Genomic DNA, 15,743 nt, shown 5'->3' with positions numbered 1-15,743 from the left:
ACATTTTCGATCTGTTTCATCTGTAAACAACTTCCCCCCCTTGAAGTTGAATACGGTCACGTGACGAGACTGTTACGTTTGATTGGTTAAACACGGTAGCTCCTGGAGGAGTTCTGCTTCAAAATAAATGCGCCTTAGCGGAGACAGACAGACGCAAACTTTCGTGGAGGGCATTTATTAAGTAACGACTTTAATGTTGCCTAATGTAGCAGAGTAAAAGTACCGTTTTTTTTTTCTTCACAAATTTACTAAGTAAAAGTAAAAGTATAGGGATTTAAAAATTTGCCAAATCGTTCCTTTGATCATTTTTACTCAAGTAAATGCAACAGAGTAAATGTATTCTGTTACTACTCACCTCTGAATAGAAGTTATTATATACGACCACAAAAATGGTAAATTATCGTCCAAAATGCTTAACCATCGGAGCTGACAAATATTCAATATTTTTGAATAAAAAATTCACCAAAGTTTAACTTTTGATGTTAGTTAATAATGTGTATTCTGTCATTAAGGACAATACACAATTGAATTTTTTGGCGAAAAGCTAGAAAGAATTTGGAAAGCTTGCAGTACAAAATATATCTAATTGATAACTGACTACACACTGATAAATTTTTGATTGTATTGATTTAAGTATATTTTTAAAAAAATATTGTTTTCAGAGACTGAAAAGAATAATACTTTTTGATTAAAAACAGCTCCACACAAAGTGGAAATTCCAAGTCTTGTACAAAAAGATGCGTAGTTTATACTGATAAAAAGGCAATTTTAGAGGGACACCGCGTAACATTTGATCACTATATGTATTACGTATTGCAACCTATAACGATTGCTAAATGAAAGAAACTACGGAGACTCAAAGTGACCAAACCTCACAATTTTCTTCTAATTTACTCGGGCAACTTCTGTAGAAAGCAGGCATAAGGATTTGGGTCTTTGGGTATTCATACCACCAAGATGTCGGACAACAATGACAGCTACATCTAGGTTAGGTAAAATAAATACAAATTTCTCGCAATACAAGTAAAGTATTATAAAGATAAATGCACGCTCATAACATAGTCCATGTATTTTTGTTTATTACTCAAATTATTATTTTGTACTGAATTAAGGTTTTTTGTACCACTACGAGGTGCTAAATAGTAGACAATGCCCCTCTAAGAAAAAAAAAAATATTAATCACAGATGATGGGCCAAAATGGCAAAAAACTCCTGAGAACAATCACGGAATTCAGATGAGTTAAACATGTGCACAAAATAATTATAAAGAAAGAAAGGCAAACAAAAATACAAATTATATCTGGGCCAGACCCAGGACGAGCACAAATCCTAGGAGCGCCTCCTCTAGACCAAAGTGAGAACTGTGCCAGTGTTTGAAATGAACCCGATCCAGTGAGTCCACCACTCACAGTAGTTGCCGACCTCTCAGACCTCGACGGGAGGGATCTCCAAGTTCCAAACCTGACCTGAGCATTGCTGGATGACTACTTTGTGGAATGGGTGTTTCACAATAGGCACCACTTCTAAGCAACGCCCTGTTTCCAAATTCTGCACCGACTTGCCCTGTTTTCAGTGATAAATTGGGTTAGAGACAAATGTTTCAAGCTCTCAAGTTTGAAAGGTATTTCCAAACACCAAAGTCTTATTTTCAATTAAGTACAGACCGTGTGGTGTTCCTCCCCACAGTGATGCAAATACAGTAATATGGTTATCGAGGTTAATGGGGACCAGAACCTTTCTCAAAAGTGAAAATCCGCAAAGTACTGTTCGAACTCTCATAAAACCACGCAAATTTACCTCTAGATGACTTCCTTACTGACTGAGAGTATACGAATGTATCAAAATAACAACTATAGATCTACAAATAAAAATACAGAATTATAGTTGACTTAATGGTCTTCATTGTTATTGTACGAATGTTAAGGTCAAGATTGGAGTGCTTCTCCTTTCGGTGCACGATAGTGATTTAGAGAGCGTCTGGCTAGTTGCACACTAGCCTTCGGTAACCTTGAATTGAGCCAGGTTTCCCAAATGATTGAAATTCAACCGTCCTGAATGTAGCGGTTTACCACGAGTTGTATGTCATCTGTTTCATGGGTAATGGCTCTGGCGTTGGTGAGGTCCAGGCTCTACAGGGGTGGCTTACGACAGTTGTTGCATAGCTCAGCCTTAGCAGTAGGCTGGACTGGCTACTTCGCTATCGCCTTCTCTCCCGACAACCCTTCACAATCCACGGAGCACCTGCTTGTGATCAGCATTTCTCTGAGCTCTTCTGACTTCCTCAGAGTCGAATTGAATTGATGAATTTCTTTTTGGTGTAACATGCAGCTAAAAGCTAGCTGTCGCTATCCTTCCCAATTCGTTTTGGCTGGATGCATTGACTTGTGCGCCCACCCCGCTGTGTAACTGATCGTATACACCACCCTATCACAGTCGTACACACAGTCACGCTCACCCAACACACAAAGAACACAATGCACGATGCGTTCATATCAATGGCAATAAATACTGGCTTTTCGGTTGTGTTTTTCATTGCGTTTGTCGCGATTGATATTATTTTATCTGGATAGCTCCCCAATTGGTGTCGATGCTGCCGAGACCATCTTGTTTTGTTTGCTGCCGGTTGGCGCTCGTTGGCTGCCCACCGTGTGTTGTTTGGACAGCTACCCTGGCATTATCGCCGGTTTCCATGTGTCCCTCGGTTTATATCAATGTCCCTCGGTTTATCCCGTCCAGCTTCGCGTTTATCATCGTGGCAGTGGCCGCCTTTCCTTGATCGGTCCTGGTTAGTCTCCTGTTAGCGGCTCTCAGTCTTTTTTTTGCCAGTTCGCCCCTTTTTGGATACTTGCCTTCTGTTGTACCATGAATGGATCGACCTGCGACACAACGCCTTGGCCTGTGGTTCCCAACCTGGGTTGGATCAAACCCTAGGGGTTTGGTGAGTCAGCCTAAAGGGTTCGGTGGAGTCTCTGCGGTGGATGTCAATACACACCGCCTCATCATATCAATAACCAAAAGACATGTTTTGCTTGACCGTCACTGGCTGCAGATGATCTCGTGACATTGCTTGCCGTGGAATTTACCGCTCTCAGAAGTAATCCAATGTGTGAATTTTAATATTGCATGTCAACGTTTTTGTACGACTTTCATCATATTTCAATCTATCCATCCATTATTTGCACCGTTTATCCTCAGTATGGTTGCGGGGGTGCTGGAGCCCATCCCAGCCATCTTCGGGCAGTGGGCAGGGGACACCCTGAACTGGTTGCCAGCCAGTCGCAGGGCACACAGAGACAGACAACTCACTCGCTTATTCACACCTAGGGACAATTTCGACCGCCCAATTAACCTTACATGCATGCTTTTGCAATGTGGGAGGAAACGGGAGTGCCCGGAAGAAACCCACACAGGATGGGCGCCATATATGAATGATTTGCAATGGCAAGTTGAGAAACTCTAGGCTCGCAGTGGCAAAGTAATCACAGATATGAGAGAAAAACTATGTCTTAAATTAGAAAGAAATTATCAAAAATGTTTTACACTAAATCAGAGTTTGGTGAAGGGTTTGGTGAATGCGGGTATGAAACTGGTAGGGTTTGGGAGTCCAACAAGGTTAACAACTACTGGCCTACGCATTCTCCACAAAAACTACAACAACTTCATTTGAAACACTCATAACCACACGAATTAACACGTAAACCAATATGGTGACTGGCTTGAATGCGTGCCAGTGTTCCTCACATGACGTCATAGCTCAGGAAGTCAAAGACGAGACAGGCTTTCTCTTAGATACATCATCTTGGAAAATAATTGGAATACAAGGAAATATATATAGATTTTACACAAATAAACCTACTATTTTTTCACATTTTGCATGTTTTAGAATTTGGGAATACCTTTCATATGATGACAGGACAAGTAGTTACCTGTTGGAAATTCCACTTGGTGCTCTTGATGTTGGTTACCGTGTTGCAGTCGACTAGCTTCGGTTCGTCCTGGTCGGGGACGTCCACCAGACACCTCGTGTCTGCTTTGCTGCTGCCCAACAAGCCCACAAACAGCCGACTGTCGTTGGTGTAACGGACTAACTGCACAGAACACAGACCACCAACCTTATTTGAGCATAAAGATACTTTTTTGTTACCAATTTACGCAAAGGGCTGCCTGTTTCATATGCATTTCTACAATAACAACTTGTGTTATTATCGTGTTTTTACAACAGAGTGAGGCATCTTTACATTAATATAATTTCACTCATGCGCTCTTGCACCAATATCGAATACAGGTAGCAAAATTTCTAAATGTGGAGAGCATTTTAGCCTTGATGCGGCTCAAAGTTTGTCAAGAGGGCCTTGCCTATCATGGCAGTATCTTGGGGATGCTCGAACATTTAAAGAGAGAGCGCGTCAGACAGCCAGACGAAACTTACAACCCGTTTTTGATCCCAACCACGTCTGCTCTTCCGTCCCGGCTTACGAGCCGTTTCTGACCCCGAACACGTTTTTGAAACCCAGTCCCGGCTACTGACCAGTTTTTCCGTCCCTGACACTGCCATCACTGGCTACGGAAGATCCACTTCCGTGTTCGGATCGCAAGCCGAGTACGAGAGCGACTCGCTTCCTGCGTCCAGCGAACACCGGATTGTGGGCGCAGCCCTTCCTTCCTTCAATGAAACGTGTGGTAAACGTTACGCAAGTGGGTCCTGTTTCCGTTCTGGTCTTGACAGAATGTGCTTTAATCATTGATAAGTTTATTCTGCTTGCTTCTATTTTTTATATGGGACACTTGCAAAGGGGATTGCCAAGGATGACAGGGTTGTTTGTTATTTTGACTTTTTTTCCTCACTGTTGTTGATTATTTTGAGTAAGACTATGCACTGTTTACATCATTGTGACTGTCGGCCAATCATCTGCTTTTTGTAACCTAAAAAAGGGCTAAAGGAGGACATTTTGAACTGATTAGATTTTTCTTATTTGAGGGTTTCTTTTACAATTCTCATCAGTTCTGCTTGAATGTTCAAAATTCATTAATGTCCTCTCTCTGATTATTGAGTGTCTACTAAACTATAAACGTATAAACTCTTAATTAATTTAAACAATACTGCGTGAATAAAAGCTGTAATTGATAATAGATGAGTTGTCGATGAATCAATTCATGGTTGCTACCTGTGGACTGTAGCCATGACACTTGAACAGGATAGCGGTTTCTTTGGTACTTTCACCCTGGTCCAAACACAGGTTGCTGTTGATGGAGTTGTACATCTGAAGTGACAAATTGTTTTCGTCACTGATCCAATATTGGAAAGACATGGAAAAGGTGCCGCTAGAACGAGGCTTGAGCTCACCACGCCATAGAGGACCGTATTTAGGTGTGTCTTCATCTGAGGGAAAACATTGTCCAGGTACCACTTGAAGTTCTTACATTGCAGTCGCTTCCTAAGTTCCACTCTCTCAGATATGTTTCCATAATCGATGCCGTGGCCCTGGAAGAGAATTGCATACTTTTTATCTCATCAGAAGACCCAAAACATATGCCAGAGGTTTTGCAGTTTGCCGTCAGGAGGCGTGGCCTCAGAAGTGATATCGGTCAAAGATTGGTTTATTCTGCTTGCGTACAATAAAGAATGTAGTTCTGTTTTTACTATTTGACACCTGAAAAGGAGATTGCATAAGATGCCACGGTTATTTGTTATTCTGACTATTATTGATAACTCTTTGATACATGTATTCAGTTTTTAAAATCGGACAGCTGCAAAGGAGATTGCACTGTTGTTTGTTGTTTTGACTATTATGAAGTGTTTACATCATCGTCACTATCATCCAATTTGTCTGGCTGTTCCTTCATTGTCACACCCTTCAGGGCAAATCTACTTTTTGTTAAGTAGGAGTGAGTAAAAAGAAAAGGTTCAGGGGAAGGCTTTTAGTACAGGTTAGAATTTATCATCTGAGATTTGGCCTCTTTCCCCTGTTCTCCTTGCAAGTTCAAAATCAATTGACGTCTCATCTCCTTATTTTAATTGTCTACTAAATTATAACTTTAACTTATCAGTGACTTATAGTTTGAAATGAACCACACTTAAGCTTAGACTCTAAAAATACAATTTCTTTAGGTTGTCCTCTTGTTAGCTCAAATATTTCACCCGAAGCTGGACAGTCTAAACTTTTTGCATATAGCGTTACCTCCATCGGGATGTTCCAGGCCATGTAGAACTGGGGCTTGTACTCGTCAAACCAAACTTCGGCCACGCGAAGGCCGTTGCGCCTCATCAAGCTGGATAAGGGGTTTTCTAGGTAGGGTTTTTTGAAGCGCGTGATATGAGCTACACGAGAGCATGGCAACATCTCCATGCTGCCGCCACACAGCCACACCTGCGAAAGACGTGAAATATTATTCTCAACTCAAATTTCTTTTTTTTTTGTGAACGTCTTGTTCGGACTGTGCTGCATTTGGGGTAAAGTTTTTTGGGGGCGGTTGTTGATAAAGAAGGAGCACAGAGAGAATTAATGCAGACTACTACGTTACCTTTGGTGCTAAGCAGTGGGTAACCTGCTTTTGTGATAGCCATTGAATGGCTGCACGTTACTTACCAAGCCAAAGCCTTTCACATTTTCTATTTGTTTTAAATGAGAGTATTTATAAGAAATGCCGAGTAATAATGAAATAATCTATGTTTTTTTTTCCTCCTAGGCACTTGGTAGCTAGTTTTTGTGTTAGCTGCTGTCTAGCTAAAGTCCCCTGCTAGGTCGACATTTGGAAATTTTTCAATGTTTATTTTTAGCGAGCACTGGCTGCAGTGACGTGCTGTCAGAGGAAGCATGGGACTCTGTGCCTCACCTGTCATCATAGAAATATGAAATGACAAATATTTTGAAGGGTTATTTTCATTAATTGTTAAACTTTTCGTTTTATTTCACAATCTTTGGATTTTTTTTCCCAAAAATGGCTGAGGTTTCATAATATGAATATCATTAATACAATTAGTTTGCAAAATATTACTGTGCAGAGCCTCTGCAGATTGCAAGTGAGGCATGCATTCCTCTTCCATCATGGCGATAGAGAGACCAAGGATTCTGATTGGGGGCACACCTCAGTCCCAAACAATTAGTGATTGTATAAGCTGGCTAACAGAAAATCAAGTCAGTATTATTTTTCCTTGTTGCATGCACTTAAAAAAAAAAAAAAAAAATAGATTACATTTTTTAGACTTGATTTTTAAGTCAAGGTAAGCCAATTAAACATTTTTTTCTATGGTACAGTTTATCCATTGCTTTCAGGTCTACGAAACAAATAAGGAAAAAGATGTAGGTTCTATTATTTATATATCTGACAATGCCTCTCCAGACACAAACCTCACCGCATGTCACTGACTAGGTGATATTGTAAACCTATTTTTACAACATGATGCTAGTAAATAGCAGGCTAGCAGTTATGTAGTGAATAGCACACCATTGAATGATAATACTAATTATAAGCTTATTTTTGTGCTAGCAAGATACTAGATTGCCAGCTTAAGTTTTAGGCACTGTGTAGCTAAAGCGGCTTATATGTAATTTTTGATTTCTTGTTTACATTTCAACCCCTTGTTAATTGTGGTTGACGAAAAGGAGCAATGATTGACACTGTCATCTACTATTTGCTGTACTGTGTCATTCTTGTTTTTCGGAGTAAGCCATATGACCATATGCGATACACACCCGGATGCCCAATTCCACATTTTCTCCTCCATAGACTTCCATGTCAGGATCGAAAAGGCCCAGCTCGCCAAAGAAAGCCCGGTTGACTACAAAGGAGCAGCCGATCATGGAGGGACTTCTGTAATGTTAAAAAGAAACAAAAACACTATTACTATGATATCCTCCCAAACACAAAAGGTTTTGACATGGGTCCAGTTTAGATCACAAATAAACATCCCATCCTTAGCACATATATTAAGAAAAACTATTAAAAGGTGTTTTGTAGGTTCCATGTTGTAATCTCAGCCCACCTTATGGGGGCAGAGTCATCATTCAGGGCCTTCCAAGATTCAGGGGCTTTGATATATTTGCACCAAAGCTGCCAATCGTATCCGTGGGATGGTTGTCCGTAGTTGACTACCTCAAATGTGTCGTACTTGATGTTGTCAATGGCCGGCAAGATGATTCTAGTGCGGTCCTCCTTGATCCGTGTCAGAACTGGCTCAGCCCTGATTGGAAAGCAAGCAATCAGCTTACTGTACTCTAATGTACTCTGCACCAGACTTTTATTTGTAAACTTCCGGATGATAGCGCTGAAGAGGTCAGCCATATAAACCTGGGCGCCATATATGCGGACAAATTGGAAATTCATAATCATGTTCGTGCGATTATTGTTCAGTCGATATATTTATCGCCGACAAAACATGCATAGCAATGGTGGCAACATCGATCAAACCGAATAGGATTCCTATCCACCAGGCCTATATTGACATGGACCTGAGTGCTGCCTTTGACACAATTTCCCATTCCACCCTTCTGATCAGACTCTCTTCACTTGGTGTATCCCACAGCCCCCTCCAATGGTTTCACTCATACCTCTCTGGTCGCACTCAATTCATTCAACTCAAGTCCTTCTCCTCTGACCCCTCTCCAGTCTCCCCAGGTGTGTCCCAGGGCTCTGTCCTGGGGCCCCTCCTCTCTATAACCTACCTTCTGCCCCTAGGCCATATCTTCAGGAAATTCAAAATTTCCTTCCACTGCTTCAAGGAAGACACCCAGCTTTACCTTTCCTGCAAACCCAACTCGATTTTCCCACTAACTGACCTCAACTATTGCCTTTCTGAAATAAAATCATGGTTCACTGTCAACTTCCTGAAACTGAACAGCAATAAAATGGAACTACTTCTCATTGAAGCCTCTTTCGTTTGACAATTCCTCAGTTTTTCCCTCCCCTCTGGTCAAGAGTCTGGGTGTCATTCTCGATAGCACACTCTCCTTTAACTCTCATATAAATAACATTACCCGGTCAGCCAACTTCCATTATCTCCACCCTTTCCTCACCCCACACTCAACAACCATCCTCATCCACAGCCTTGTCACCTAACGCCTCAATTACTGCAATTCCCTCCTCTAAAGCTTACCTTAAAAGTCCCTCCATAAACTTCAGCTGGTCTGCTGCATGCATCATCACCAAAACCCTGTTCACCATCACATCATCCCTGCCCTTCAACAACTCCACTGCCCCAATCAACCATAGAATCAACTACAAAATCCTGTTTTAAACCTACATGGCCATTCATAACCTTGTCCCTCCCTACCTCTCCAACCTCTTTCACATTGCCACGCCATCTCGCACCCTCAGATCATATTCCTCCCTCCATCTCACTATACCCCATGCCCGCCTCAGCTCCATGGGGAGCAGAGCTTTCAGCCGCTCTGCCCCCCAGCTTTGGAACTCATTGCCGCACGACCCTCGAAATTCTGCGACCCTGTCAACCTTCAAATCGGGACTCAAAACTCACCTCTTCAGACTTGCCTATTCTTGACCATATGCCTCACAGACTGTCCCTTTAACTATAATGTGTTTTATTGGCTATTTATTACTTGCTTGTTTTACTCTTCATTTATTGTTGTGTCCTATTCATATGTACAGCGACCTTGGATGTTCTGAAAGGCGCTTCGAAATACAATGTATCATTGTTCTTATTATTCTTATTATTATTATTATTCTTATTATTATTATTATTTAAAAAATATTATTATTATTATTATTATTATTATCATTATGGAATATTGTTCACAGTTTCTTGACTTTAACAGAAATCTGATCAATATCACGGCCTGGAGTACACTGGATATCATTCTTTAGATCCTTAGGGATACGTAGGACACATGAAAAGGCATTAGACAAACCTTTATATAATAAGCAACCATGCGTTTATTTAAACTTTTCAGGACAACCAAATTACTTCCCACAATGCTGTTCTGTTCATTCTTTTCAGAGTGACCAAATTACTTCCCACAATGTCCTTCTTGTGGCCCAGACAAATAATAACATTAATAATTTGGCACCTTGACTAAAAATAGTGCTATGATGAGATAACACCTTATGCTTTTTTATGTTTGGGCTGCATTCTTAAGGGTGAAATGGATGAGCTCTGGTGCACTCTATGTAGTGATCTAGGTTTGATCCTCAATGCAATTGTGTCCAGTGATATACTTTGACTGGTCAATCAATGCTCAAATAAGGCACTTTATTGTTTTTTTGTGCAACTGCGTCCTATACAGTAGTTTTAGTTCCATACACCCTATAGTCTGGTGCGCGTTGTATATGAAAAGAATATCACAAAAGACTATTGTTTGTGGGTGCGCCTTTTGATCTGATGTCCTTATAGTTACCAAGTATTGTCTGACATATCTTGTACAAAAACATTTATGGCCTCACCAGAACGGCGTGAACTCCATGTGGGCATCAAAAAATCCCATCACTTCAGCAGTGGCCGCCTCCCATCCCAAAATCCTGGCCCGAATGAGACCCTCTCTCTTTTTGTTCCTGATGATCTTCACCAGACCAGGATAGCGCATATTGACATAATCTTCTAGAGGTTCTTTTAGCTGCTCTGTAAAACAACACACAAAACAATATTCTTTTTGTCTTGGCCAAGACCTTGGCTCAAAAATCTGCTCTTTTGTTTCTGATTTTTTAAGTGAATGATTTCCATGAAAATTTGACAGAAACTTTTGTTTAGCTCTGGCTAGATCAGGAAATGCATGCTTGGTGAGACATTGGAATTTGGAGTGGATCTGACATAATTGCAGCAGGTAAACTGCTCATTAAAAAGAGGACAAACTTGTTCGTCTGAAACACGTCAAAAGAGTAAGGAGCACGCCCTGCTGTGTGTTATTTAGCATTCACGTGTTGATGTTAAATAGTGTGTTATTAGTGTGTACGTCAGGGACATTGCATTCCATCTTGTTCCAATGTTTGATTCCTGATGTCCTCAGTGCCTGCCCTTTTGTCGTTTTCTGTTCCTGGCGTTACTTTCCTTCTGCCCTGCTGTCCTGTCCTGTATTGCTTTCTCCTGTTTTACAATTACTTATTATTTTAAGTACTGTTTTTGCTACTCACTGGGTCCCCTTCTTTATAGTTTTGTCAGCGTCCTGTACTATCGTGTCCCGTATTCTATCCCAGTCTGTGCCGTGACTAACCCCCACCCCCTCACTGAATTATCATATACAACCCTGTCCTGCCCCGTATGCTACTTATGTGATCAATCCTCTACACTTTGTAGTTTTTCTTGTCTCATTATCGATGTTCGGTCGTATTCAATCCCATTCTTCCAACCCAGCCTGTTCTGTGCTCTCTGATCTGTCCTGTATACCCAGTCCTATCCTACTTGCAATTCATTTGGTCTCTTTGCCAGTGTCTATAGCATGAATCATGAGCCCTGTCCCGTCCTTTGTTGTTTCTCTTGCGTTCAGAAGTTCTGTGGGATTATGTGGTCTTGGCTACTAAAGTATCCGTTTGATGTCTGCTCTTGTCTCCTTTTATAAATGTGGCAGTATATTTCCCTTACCGTCATCACTGAAGTCATCGACAAGGATGATTTCCTTGAGCAGGTGAGCTGGCGTGTGATTGACAGCTGAGTGGATGGAGCGCAGGATAACCGAAAGGGCTTCGTTGACAAAGATGAAAATGAGTCCGATCTGGGGCAGATCCACCGGAAAGGTGTGCTCTTTGCATCTTCACATACGCAAGCAAACACATATTTGTTTATCCCTGAATGATTTTTTGGAATCACAAAAGTCCGTTTTAAGTTGGAGTGAGAGAAATAAGTACTCTGTAGAAAATAAAGTATGAATATATGTTGGATGCTCCCATTTTTAAACGAAAATTAGCAGAGAATAGACTAGCATAGCACGTGAAAGACCACTACACCATAGAGTGCCGTTTTGGCGGTAGATAAGGATGGATTAAGTATAAGAAGACAGACAATAAGAAAATAGCAAAGATTAGCAATACATTAGCAATCTGAGCAAACAGTAGTATAACATTTGTTTAGTATAGTGATTGTACATTGAGGACAACAAGGCTGTTATGGACATTGACAACCTTATAGCTCTTGGCCTTAAATCACTAAAATCGTATTCGAGCTATTATCAGTATATTAGCGCCAAACTAATTACATTCAAAGAGTTTTCAACCATAAAACAAAAATACATTTGTTTTATTTAATAAAAAGGTTTCTTTTCACGTAGTGGCGCATATGTACTCACTTGCTGGGTCGGTAATCTGGTATTGTTCGGTCCAGAGAGATCTTATTGCTCATGATGGAATCATAGCCGTACTTTTCTTTCACCTTTTGGGAATTTTTGATCTCTGTCGAGGACAGGATGACACGAGCACCATCTGAGCCCGGAGCCCCGAAACCCTCAACCAGTCCAAGAGGTCTTGAAAGACCTAAACCCAAGACAACCATGATTGACGTAATAAGACAACTGAGATGAGTTTTGAATCGCCAAAAGTTAATGAGAAATTGAGTCGCTTTGTGTTAGCATTTACTTTTTTAAAGTTTAGTTTAAGTTGGTCAGTACTGACTGGTCAATGCAGCCACTCAAATTCTGCCAGTGAGTACTGATTTATTATTTTCAGGGAAGCCTAGAACGGTTTCACATGTAATTTAGAAAACATATAGTGTTTATAAGGTTTAGCAAAAAAAACAGACCTGAAATATTTTAACATGTTTTACATTTAATGTGCCTGCTTGTTATTAATGATCATATTAAATCAATGATTTTCACATTTTCTACTAAAAGTATTTCATAAAAGCGTACTATTTGTGCACCTGTAATGACCAAGATTAAGATAAAACCTAGACAGACATTTAATTAAAATAAAACGTGTATTAATGATTATTAAGGTTCCTTCATTTTACTCATGCCCAGGTTTTGAGTTTTTTGTAGCCTCAAATAGTCTGTGGTCTACGTAGCCCTTTGAGCTTCTTGTGATTAAGGGCTATACAAAAAAAAGGCTTGACTTGACATAATCGAGACTTACTGTTTGGTTAAGGGTCTGAGTCAATGCATATTTATACTTAGACTCGAGAGCATAGGTTTAGCATTGGCATTGGATGGGACATTGGCATTTTTTAAAGTGATCACATAGTATTGCATGGGACAAAACAATGATTGCTCGCTATTGGTGGGGGCACATCCACACCGTCCAAGGGCATAGTTTTGGCATGGCCGGAGAGTAACCAGCTCAGTAGCCTAGATGGTAAGGCGCCCGCTTTGAGACTGGGAGGTTCGGGTTCGCGCCCCGGCCGAGTCATTCCTAAGACTTAAAAAGTGGTCGGCGGCGCCCTCTCTTGGCTGCGGCTGCATCGGGTCAGGTGCAATCGACATTTCGTTCTGTGTACATTGTTACACAGAATGACAATACAAGGAAATTATTATTATTATTATTATTACGTGTCCCAACCAATATTGAGCAATCTTTGTCCCCACTAATATTATGTGATGACTTAAAAAATACGCTCTGTCCCACCGAATGCCAAACCAAACCTACCCTTTTGCCTCCGTCCAAGCCCAAACTACACCCTTAGCATACCCATGCATAGAAAATGGCGCCACCAGGCTGTACTTGTCCAAACAACACCACATGAAGTGGTGCTCAATGAGCCAGGTGGTTAAGGGTTCTGTGAACCTTGTATAGTATATTAATTTCAACTTTGGCAAACAAAATAGACTTTAGCTACAAATATTCAGACCACTCAAATCCATTCTTAATCACAACTCAAAAGCCCAGCATTGGGTAAAAGTAAGCTACAACTACCCATTAATTATTTCTTTTAAAAAAGCCTAGCATTTTAGGGATGTTTGTACCATACAAACAGTATCAGGATAAATATTTTTCAAAAATATCTTGGTCTCTGTGTTTTCGAAATTATTCATCTGAGCAGAAGTACTGTCATACCACTCAAGTGTTTGAAGACTATTTCCTCCAGGTACTGGATCCGCTCCATCAGACTGTCTCGCTCACTACTGTTGGTCCTCTCCGACTCCAACCTGGTGGTGGTTGTCGTTTCCAGTTCCACTTGTGTCCTCTTCTCCTCAATCAGAGGAGCATCCTGAACCCGATCATCCATAGCCGGAAGCAATCGCCTAATTTTGGACCATTTGGTGTTGGTCGAGAAAACAAATATTCCCACCAACCCCAACATGTTGACCAGTAGAAGAAGCTTCCAGTGTCTCTTCCTGAGAGCCATGACGATAGTACAACGGCAAAGGCGAAACCAAGTGTGTGTAATATAACAGCCAGGGCAAGTTGTACACGCCCAAGTCATTAGTTTGTAATTAGCAAACCGGTGTTGCTAAGAGAATGTCAAAAATGAGGTGAGGCCACGCCCCTCGAAGGATGAACTGCATCAACAGTGTGCTTCATCTTTTAGAGACAGTTTTTGTGGCTAAAACTCGGGAGGAAAAAGTGGTCCTTGTATGTTTGTGTAAGTGAACATTAAACGATAAGAGTTTAAATAGACCTCTTCCTGTGCAAATACATTGTATGAAGTCGGACTTTCTCTAAAGATTTTTATTATTTAGCGCCACCTAGTCGTAAAAAAAGCACAACATAAATACTAAAATACTTGTAGGTGATGGGATTTGCATTTTTTCCACACAACAAGACATAACTGTTGTAATCTTGCTGTTATGTGGACCCAAAAATGGGTAGAGTTTGGTCACTTTGAGTCTCGTTATTTCTACTTTGTGCTTTTAAGCACAAATTTTCGGTTGCACTACTCAAAACAGCGACATCCAGTGGTAAGATAAATCACCTAGTTCATTTGATAGAGCAAAATAGATTTTAAAAAATATTGACATAAAACGAAACACAATCCGTTTTCAGAACTTATATATAAATTCCGATCCCAATTTTTGTGTGTGTGTTTGAATGTGACTTATAGGCTCTAAAACAACTAAACCGATTCTCGTGAAAATGTACACGGTTGTACTTTAGGCCTCCTGGAGTGTTTTTAGCTGGGTTTCGTGTCAAGGGACCTCCAATAAATAACAATAAAATTGATAAACATGTGCCTTTATTGTGGAAACCTTAAGTCCCACCCTACAAGGCAGGCTGTACGTGGTGGGCTGACATGCCATTGGGAGAGGTTGGGAACTACTGTTACCTCCCAGTACATGCCCTGGAATCAATTGGCTCCTGGGAATGGTGAGACTTGAGGCCAATCTGGTAATTACCGAGGAAGAGAGACCATCAGTCCCTCCAAAACTCCGGAGTAAGCAGCCAGTGGCAAATTTTTTGTAGGAAAGTAAGAAGAGGAATTCCGCTTTGATTAGAGTGAAGAGAAGGACTGGACGGACCCTTCGGGGAGGGGTGTAAGGCAGATGCGATTTTATTTGAACGGTTTGATCTCTCTGCCCCCTACCACAGAAAGCCTATCTTCGATTGGAGAATAACCTGTTGTTTTCTAGACCTCATCTCCCCATTTCCGTGAAATAGTGATGGAGAAACCGAAGCTTTCTGAATCAGTGAATCAATATGAAGCAATGTTTCAAAACGGTTAAGTGTTATGAAGCATTTGCCACAAACTAGTGTGGTGGGTCACGACACCACTTCATCAATGCCAATGAAGCAAATGTGTTGAAATGGTTCTGTGTTTCGAGAGGTTTGACACATTCAGTGTAACGACATTGAATTGACATCTAAGCAGAATGCAAAGTGACATCATTAAAACACAGTTGCACAGTGGTTACCTAATGTGCATAAGATGC

The 15,743-nt window shown here is 40.9% G+C and overlaps 1 protein-coding gene across 1 annotated transcript; it reads right to left on the bottom strand.

Annotated features, from left to right (window-relative positions):
* Positions 1-1,425: 1,425 nt before the first annotated feature.
* On the bottom strand, positions 1,426-14,221 carry LOC148357813 (polypeptide N-acetylgalactosaminyltransferase 17-like). Its single transcript, XM_088346122.1, has 11 exons — positions 13,930-14,221; positions 12,231-12,414; positions 11,531-11,697; positions 10,399-10,573; positions 7,985-8,182; positions 7,695-7,812; positions 6,180-6,368; positions 5,345-5,482; positions 5,166-5,261; positions 3,927-4,088; positions 1,426-1,563 (listed from the first exon to the last, which is right to left on the bottom strand). The coding sequence occupies exons 1-11, from the start codon at positions 14,219-14,221 to the stop codon at positions 1,426-1,428; spliced, it is 1,857 nt and encodes a 618-aa protein (XP_088202248.1).
* Between the last annotated feature and the right edge of the window lie 1,522 nt (positions 14,222-15,743).

Source organism: Urocampus carinirostris, chromosome 10 (genome assembly GCF_059441175.1).
Source record: "Urocampus carinirostris isolate Australia breed hairy pipefish chromosome 10, RoL_Ucar_1.0, whole genome shotgun sequence".
Classification (NCBI taxonomy): Eukaryota; Metazoa; Chordata; class Actinopteri; order Syngnathiformes; family Syngnathidae; genus Urocampus; species Urocampus carinirostris.
This window is presented reverse-complemented; position numbering and strand designations above follow the sequence as displayed.

Bases quoted from the DNA above. Each gene is read 5' to 3' on its own strand.
- LOC148357813 (XM_088346122.1), bottom strand. From the start codon at position 14,221: ATGGCTCTCAGGAAGAGACACTGGAAGCTTCTTCTACTGGTCAACATG. The intron at 12,415-13,929 runs GTATGACAGTAC...TCTTGGGTTTAG, and splicing joins AGTCTTCAAACACTTGAGTG to GTCTTTCAAGACCTCTTGGA. The intron at 11,698-12,230 runs GTGAGTACATAT...GCGTATGTGAAG, and splicing joins CCAGATTACCGACCCAGCAA to ATGCAAAGAGCACACCTTTC.